Below are 8,742 nucleotides of genomic sequence, written 5' to 3'. Positions count from 1 at the left end.
TTACAATAGCCAGGTCATGGAAGCAACCTAAATGCCCATCGACAGACGAATGGATAAAGAAGATGTGGTACATATATACAATGGAATATTACTCGACCATAAAAAGGAATGAAATTGAGTCATTTGTTGAGACATGCATGGATCTAGAGACTGTCATACAGAGTGAAGCAAGTCAGAAAGAGAAAAACAAATATCGTATATTAACGCATGTATGTGGAACTAGAAAAATGGTACAGATGAACAGGTTTGCAGGGCAAAAGCTGAGACACAGATGTAGAGAACAAATGTATGGACACCACAGGGGGAAAGCCGCGGGGGGGTGGGGATGGTGGTGTGATGAATTGGGAGATTGGGATTGACATGTATAAACTGATGTGTATAAAATTGATGACTAAGAAGAACCTGCTGTATAAAAAAATAAATAAAATTAAATTCAAAAATTAAAAAAAAACAACTAATACTAAACTTTCTTTGGGTTATTTGTATGAAAATATGTTAATATAAATGTTTCAGTCATTACATGAAATTCCTAAAAATCCTTAAAAAAATAATTAATACACGAGAGAACAATGTGTCCACCCACGAAACTTGCTGCCTGTAGGAGACAAGGATAGTGAATAAAAGTGAACATGTTCTGCTCCTTGACGTATGTATTTACACTGAAGAAGCAAGTTGCACAGTTAAACCGCATTTTCCCTTCCTTCTTCAAGAGGAAGGCCCTGCAGCGAGCTGCCGTCCGTCACTGAGAGCAGAGCAGACCCTTATCTCTGAGGAGTGGCCGTGATGAGGCCGGGCAATATCAATAGCAACACGCAGCCGACTCGGCCGTGGACGCGGCTGCCGAGGCCGCGAGACGGCAGGGAGGCTGGATCCTGTGATTTTCCACACGAGAGGGTGAAAACATAAGTCCCAGGTGTCAGACTCTCCAGTTGGATGATGCTTTTCCCCGAGATCCATCATTATGCCCCATAACATCTGCAGGCCTGACCTCCAGAAACTAACCCTCACACCCAAGGACGATGGGCAGTCTGGAGGGGAGTCTACCCGTAAGGCCTGGGGCCGCCACCTCCAGTGTGCTGGCCAGCAGAGGGAGAGGCAGAGAAGGAGTCCTGGCCTCAGCCGCCCGGAGAGGGACAGGGGAGCACGGAGAGCTGCAGCATTAGCTGGCGGAGCGGCCCAGGGAGAGACACAGAATCATGTCCAGAAAGTACTAGAACAAGCAGTTTAGGAGAGCACAAATGTCCCCATGATGCTTCTTTTCAACCTAGCCTATAAAACCTTATTTCACGCCTACACCTCCAGGCTTACTAGGGCAAGTCCTCCACTGCCGCTAAGACCGAAGGAAATGCAACGTGCCACCAGGTACAAACTAATAGAGCGCAACGCCATGGGCCTGTCCAGTCACTCGGACGAGCCCTCTAGTGGCCTAGCAGCCAAGAGCCACCAGCAGCAAACGCTAAAACACGCCCCCAGCCAGGACCCCAGGCCCCAAAGAAGTCCTCCAGCTTCTGTGTGAGGCGCCACAGGGCTCGCGAGACGCCGAGTGCAACCTGCTCAGGACTGGCTGGGGGAATCAGCTTAAAAACAGGGTGCTCCCGGGAGGGACCAGGTGTTCAGGGAGGGACTGAGTTGGGCTCAGGAAGGACAGGAATGCGGCTCCAGGCCCCGACTGTCCTTCCCGCCTGTCGCCTCGCATCGTGATCACAGGGAACCTCCAGACTGGCTCCCATAGGGCACAGCCGTGCTCGTCGGTCAGTGAGAGGACCTGTGTTATCATCATCATCATCGACACCACTGTTCTAAGGAAAGAACTAGAACATATCCTCATCCCTTGGAAAATGGCTATTTTTCCGGCATTTGAACTGATGCACAGAGCTAACCAACTTAGCAGAAACTTTGCAATAATTCCACTGGAAAAAAAATAGGTGGGTATGATCTGTGTGATAGCTCCATAAATTGGAAACAGAGTATCAAATAAATAATATTTAACACTTGGAAATACGTTTATAAAAGGGTTTAAAATATTTTACTTGATTTCAGCGTTTGACCTTCACAACAGCCCTGTTTGATCATCCACATTTACCAGACGAAGAAACTGCCCCTCAAAGAGGTTTAGTAACTCCCCTCCCCTCCATACCCGCTGCCAGGAGACAGGCAGGCAGTTAATCACAAAACTAAACGCGCTCTCACCAAACAACCCAGCAATCACACTCCTTGGTATTTACCCAAAGGAGCCGAAAACTCATGGCCACACAACCTTGCACACAGACGTTTATAGCAGCTTATTCATAACTGCCAACCCTTGGAAGCAACAAAGATGTCTTTCAGTAGGTCAACTGATACATAAATTGGTCCACTCAGACAATGGAATATTATTCGGCGCTAAAAAGAAACAAGCTGTCAAGCCATGAAAAGTCATGGAAGAAACTTCAAAGCATATGACTAAGTGAAAGAAGCCAATCTGAAAAGGTTACATACTGTATGATCCCAACTATATGACATTCTGGAAAAGCCAGTTAAAAGATGAGTGGCTGCCAAGGATTGGCGGGAGGGGAGGGGTGGACAGGTGGGGCACAGAAGCTTTTTGCGGCCGCGAAACTAATCTATGCAGTCCCGTAATGGTAGATGCATGACATTACACGTTGGTCAAAACCCGCAGAATGTACAAAACAGAAAGTTAACCCTGATGTAAACTGTGGATGTTAGTTGATAATAATGTATCAGTATTGACCCAGCAGTTGCAGTCAATGTACCACCCCAAGCCAGATGCTGATAATGGAGAAAACCTTCTGAAGCGAGGGAGTGGCGCATGCAAACTCCCTACTCGTTCTGCTCTACCTCTCTGTAAATTTAAAACTGCTCAAAACAATGAAATCTATTAATTTAAAAACTTATTTTCCTCTATGTTTCGCCTCCTCCATGAAGTGCTCTCCGTATGTCTCGAGCTCCCTTCGAAATGACCTCACGGTCTGACCCCGTGAGATTGAACCGCGATACACACTGGATCCCCAGCTTCACGGCCTTCTGTCACAGTGCTGGGAACAGGCGCTGGGGACTGGCATGGGGATACAAGGACACATCCTGACCAAGCTGGGACACTGAACCCTCAAAACTGCTCTGCCAGGCGAAGCACCCCTTCCTCTCCTGAGGAACCTGGAATGCCCCCCAGCTGGTGGCCTTGCTGCCCTGCTGACCCTCCACCTCTCTGTGCATCTCAACCCACATCTGGATGGCAGGCCCAGCAGGCCCAGAGGGTGAGGCATGGCCACAGAGAGAGTGCAAAGCACTTGAAAGAACTGCATGATGTCGCCAATTTGTAGCAACAGAAACACACGTGGGGATGGATCTTCAGGGTGTGAGGTCAAGGTGGAAAGAAGAGAAATTGGACCAGGCGGAGTTCATTGATATGGGCCCCTAAGCACAGATTCTCCAGCCAAGGGCTCCAGCAGTCTCCACCACTGGCTGACATAAATAGGGATACAAGGTCCCTACTGAAGTGGAGTGGAAACACCAGAACTGCCTTTTTACGCGGCAGAGGCATGTGCCCAAAGGCTTAGAGAGACAGCACAATCGAGCTGCCAATGACCCCAGGGGGGTCCAGAGGGCACGAGAAATAAGTTCACGGGTCCCAGCATCCTCAAAGAGCTCACAGTGACGCCCGCGCGTGTCAGGAATACACTGGGAGCTGCTTCCATTCATCTGGGACCCCTGATGCACCAGGACGGTGGGGCCTTGGGGAGGCAGGGGCCAAGTGGGGGCACTTAAGTGCCCAAGAGAAGGGGACGCGGTCACCACCGAGCGCTGATCAGAAGAAAGTGGCCCATGAGGCCTGGGGCATTGGTTAGCTGCTGCTGGCAGTGTTCCTAGAGCTGGACGAGATGGGCCTTCCACCAGCATCCAGGGACCTGCACCAGCAGGAAAGTTCTACATCTACTGAATCGCCAAAATAGTCACAGCCCCTCCACCAGTTTCCACTCTTGGAAACTCCCTGTCACAGACCAGAGCCCCTTGAAGGATGGGTGGGAGCAGGCCCCCCGGAGGAAAGACTCTGCTACACGAGCCAGACGCTATCCTGTTCATCTCTCCCCCAGCCTCCAGAAGGGACCTGCAGTCTTCTACCGCGGCAGCTGTGCACTGAGGAAAAGGACATCAGCAGACTCTTCAGTGACCACTGGACACTGGCTCTCAACTGACAGTAATACCAGAGGACCCAAAACGTCACCAAGGCCCGCCAGGCACAGAGGGGCTTATGGGGCAGGTGAGCAAACCCATCCTGCGGTTACTCCCCGGCTCTGGAATGCACACACTCCGTGGCTGCCAGAATCCCCACCCCGTCCCCTGACCTGCGGAGTGAGGGTATCACGTGGGAAAGGCACTCAAAGTACCTCCACTTAAGACCACCACACGCCACAGTTTCCACTTACGACATCATAGACCGAAAGCAACACCCCATTCCCAGAGGGACTGCAGAGGTGTGTGCCGCCACCAAGGAGGGTGACGACCCCCACGCCCGTCCGCGGACGGCGGCGGGCTCCACGAAGGGACCCGCATGGGGCCGACCTCTGCCGCCGCCACGTGTCTTCTCTGCCGGAACGAGTGGCCCAGCCCACGGCACCTGCGCCCCCCACCGCGGGAGCACTCATCAGAGAAAGCCTGCGCTCACGGGCCAGGCCAGCCATGCCGCCATGTGTCGGCGCTCCAGCCCTCGGCGCCGTCCGGGGCTCCGGGGCCCTGATCGCCTTCCGTCTCACGGGGCTCGCGCCAGGACGCCGGGACACCAGGACACTGAGGGCAGGAGGCAGCCACGGTCCCAAGCGCCCGGGTGAGACGCCTGCGCTCGGAGGGTCCACGGCAGACCCGACGCTGCAGGAGCCAGGGGAGGCCGCGGCAGGTGAATCTCAGTGCAGACCCTCAGGGTTCACCCTCTGCAGAAAACGCCTCTCCCTGACGAAGCTGCCCCTGGCCTGCTCCTGGGCCTCATTCAAGACTGCACGCTCGACCGTGGGCCACCGAGCAGCCGGGCGGCTGGGCTGGGACACTAGGAATGGGGCTCCGGCGGCACGGCCGCTTTGTAGCGACACACACGGCCGCCCCCCCACCCTCACTGCCCGGCAGCGCCGGCCACGGCTGCCGGGACCACCTCGAACCCAGGAGGGACCCAGGCCACCTGCCCTCCGCCCATCACACGCTGGCTGGCTGGGCCCTTTTCTAACTCCTCACCACCTAAGAGGCCGAGGGTTTTTAAGAAGAAGCAACATGTCCGCTGAGCACTTGGCGCCGTAGCAGCCGCTGGCCCAGCACCAGGACACGGATTGGGCCCAGGCCTGCGTACCTGTATGGGAGAGCGCCCGCAGGGTGGCTGTCAGGTGCTGCAGGACCCCTGGCGACACTTCGTAGTGGTGCACGTCTACGGCTGGCAACTCCTGACACCGTCCAAACGCTCCGTCTGCAACAAAGGGAGGCAGGTCAGCTAAGAGAGGAGAGAGACAGACGACCAGGAAGCCCCGGCCACGCCCCGCAGCGAGGCTCCGAGGAGCTGCCAGGATCAGAAGCACCTGCAAAGTAACAGTATTTTAAGCGAAAAGCAGGGCATCGTGGAGACCACAGACGCAAAGGCTGAGTCCCGCGTAGTTCGGGTTGTTAGTCTACTTTCCAGCCCTCCCTGCCCAGCCCCCGCCTTTTTGTCATTTGCCACCGGAGACGCTCACACTTTTGATGTGAAGCTTTGCTCCTGCCTGCCCAGTGACCAAAAGGTCAATAGTATTCAGGGCTGGTCTTCCAGATGAGAAACAGGGCGCCTAGGAACATAAGTGCCAGGCCGCAGGAGGCGCTGGTGGCGGGGGCCATGGAGCCCCGGCAGGGCTGGCTTCCAGGGGGCCTCCTCAGAACGCAGTGAAGAAGGGGGGCTCCAGGAACAGTGAGATATTAATGGGGACCCATTATCCTGCTCTGTCCTATTTGTCTGAGATGACAGACTCTGCTCATCAACATCTTTTCAAACCGCACCTTCTAATTAATTTAGAACCTAATTAGTCTTTATTCAGAGAATTGTTCACTTTGAGACAAGCTTCCTATGGGGGTTCAAACGTTCAAATCACCGCCTTGGGTACAAAAGGCTAATTCAGGACCCAGGGCCTCACCCAGGGTGGCATCTACAGCGTCAGGCTGGGCGCAGGGGGAAAGCGCTTCCATTGTTCACTGCCTTTCAAATGCAACCAGTTTAATTAGCAGAAGCACATTTGCCCAGCGCCAGGCTGATCAGTAATTGCTGCTCGGATATTCCACATGTGCTTAAGGCGGACGGCCCCGCGTGGGCAGCAGAGAATCATCGTTAAGTGTCCTCTCGCAAGCACCTCCTGGATTTCTGTGGGCCTCTGCAAAGCCCAGAGAATCCTGGAGGCGACCTGCCGGGCTGCTGGGCTGCTGGGCTGCTGGGAGCAGGCAGACGACGGCCATGTGAGGAGTTCAACCTTCAGCCTCTGCCCCCCCGCGGTGAGCGCCGCTGAAATTAACCCAACTGCCACCAGTGATCCGGGGACAGTCGTCTCGGAGGGAGGGTCTCCTCCCCACTGCCAGCCCCCAGCAAGACGCACGGTCTGCTCGGCTGGAACACAGACCATAAGGGTCCCTGTTCTCTGATTCTGTTTCATGCAAAGAACTCCATGCCAGTGGGTGGCGTGCTTGGGGTGTGGGGCAAGGAGAGAAAAGTGAGAACTCTTCAGAATACACCCGGAACTTTCATTTCCCTCTTCAAATGGAAATATCTTGAAACCAGGGAATGGAAGGAGCATTAAGACGGTCCAACCCAACGTTTTAAAGATGAGAGACCGATGCTGGTCGGGGAGGGGTCGGTAGCTGAGCTGAGTGGCAGGCAGAGAAATCAGGTCCGTATCAGCGACCAGCTAAACGCCTGCGGGTAGCCCTGCTTCCGGGGACGTGTCTGAGAGCCACTTCCCGCGGGGAACACCCCATCACTCAGGTTGTCACAGAGGAAAATGGGCAAAGACAGTTTCCTCTCTGTTTTGGAGCATTCCAAGTGGATTATTTCCTTCTGCGGTGTAATGGCATCATTCTTTAAATTTGGTTTGTGTTGTACGACGTTGTAAATATATTCTGAGAAAAATATTCATCAGATTTTCTTGAAACCTTTCTTTTAAACATATAGACTATAGATAACATAATACATAATATTGTTTGTGCTTTTAGAATTAGTTTTCGCTATTAATTTAATTGTTTGGATTGTTTGAAAGCTAACCCTGGATGCTCTTTGCCCCTAGACTCTAGCCATGCTGATGAGGTAGAGACACTGTCCCCAGTAGCTCTTTTTAATTAAAAAACTTTATTTTTCAGAGCAGTGTTGGGTTCACAGCAAAATTAAGAGGAAAGTACACAGATTCCCCGTAAACCTCCTGCCCCCATGCATGCACAGCCCCCCCATTATCAACATTCCCATCAAATGGTACATTTGTTACAGTTGACGAGCCTACATTGACACACCATCATCATACGGAACCCACGTTGGGGTTCACTCTTCGTGCTGTACTTCGATGGGCTTGAAAAAATGTATAAAGACATGTATCCACTCCCACAGTGTCACACAGAGTATTCTCACTGCCCTAGAATTCTTCTGTGCCCCACCTGTTCATCCCCTCCTCCTCCCTGACACCAGCAACCAGTGATGTTTTTCACTGTCTCCATAAATTTGCCTTGTCCAGAATGTCATATGGTTGGAATCATACAGAATACAGCCTGCTCAGACTGGCTTCTTTCACTCGGTCATATTCATTTAAGGTTCCTCCATGTCTTTTTGAGGCTCGACAGCCATTTCTTATTACCACTGAATACTATTGCATTGCCTGGATGCACCACCGTTTATCTACCCATTCATCTACCAAAGGACATCTTGGTTACTTCCAGGTTTGGGCAGTTACGAATAAAGCTGCTACAAACATCCATATGCAGGTTTTCACGTGGACATGTTTTCAGCTCCTCTGGGTAAATGCCAAGGAGCACAATTGCTGGATCCTATGGTAAGAGTCTGGTTAGTTTTGTAATTAACCACCAAACTTTCGTCCCCAGTGGCTGCACCATGTGCGTTCCCACCAGCAGTGAGGGTTCCTGCTGTTCCACACCCTCGCCAGCATTTGGTGATGTCAGAGTCTGGATTCTGGCTGTTCTAGTAGGTGTACTGTGCTCATTATTGTTTTACCCAACGCATTTTTCAACAACGTCGTTCATCTTTACCACCATATTTAAAGGACACCAAGGTATAAGTGTATGCGCATGTGTGTGCTATGTACTGTGTGTCTACGTATATATGCGTGTTTTCATGCCTGCAAATGTGTGTAGGCATATGTAGATGTGTGTTGTGTATATGTACGTGAATGTGTGTATATGTGTACATGTGTTGTGTATGTATATGTGTCTACCTCCACGTGTGTATGGGTGTATACGTGTCTACTGTGTACGTACATGTTTATGTGTATGACGTGTGTGCATTGGTGCCCACGTGTATGTATGTGTGTATAGATACACACAGCCTCTAACATTTGTTTAACGGCCAAACTCACCACAAGAACAAGGAAGCGGGCTTCCCTGGTGGCGCAGTGGTTGAGAGTCCGCCTGCCGATGCAGGGGACGCGGGTTCGTGCCCCGGTCCGGGAGGATCCCACATGCCGCGGAGCGGCTGGGCCCGTGATCCATGGCCGCTGAGCCTGCGCGTCCGGAGCCTGTGCTCCGCAA

The 8,742-nt window shown here is 52.3% G+C and overlaps 1 protein-coding gene across 1 annotated transcript in view; it reads right to left on the bottom strand.

Moving 5' to 3' along the window:
- Positions 1-8,742, bottom strand: part of PTPRN2 (protein tyrosine phosphatase receptor type N2) — a gene marked incomplete at its 5' end in the record, with an annotated part of 716,488 nt that overhangs the window by 529,393 nt on the left and 178,353 nt on the right. Inside the window, 1 exon segment of the mRNA XM_055084697.1 lies at positions 5,333-5,446. Coding sequence (XP_054940672.1) covers positions 5,333-5,446 — 114 coding nt within the window.

The sequence above is a fragment of the Physeter macrocephalus genome, chromosome 5, assembly GCF_002837175.3.
Source record: "Physeter macrocephalus isolate SW-GA chromosome 5, ASM283717v5, whole genome shotgun sequence".
In the NCBI taxonomy this organism is placed as follows: Eukaryota; Metazoa; Chordata; class Mammalia; order Artiodactyla; family Physeteridae; genus Physeter; species Physeter macrocephalus.
The sequence above is the reverse complement of the archived record's forward strand: the minus strand, read 5'-3'. Positions and strand labels throughout refer to the sequence as shown.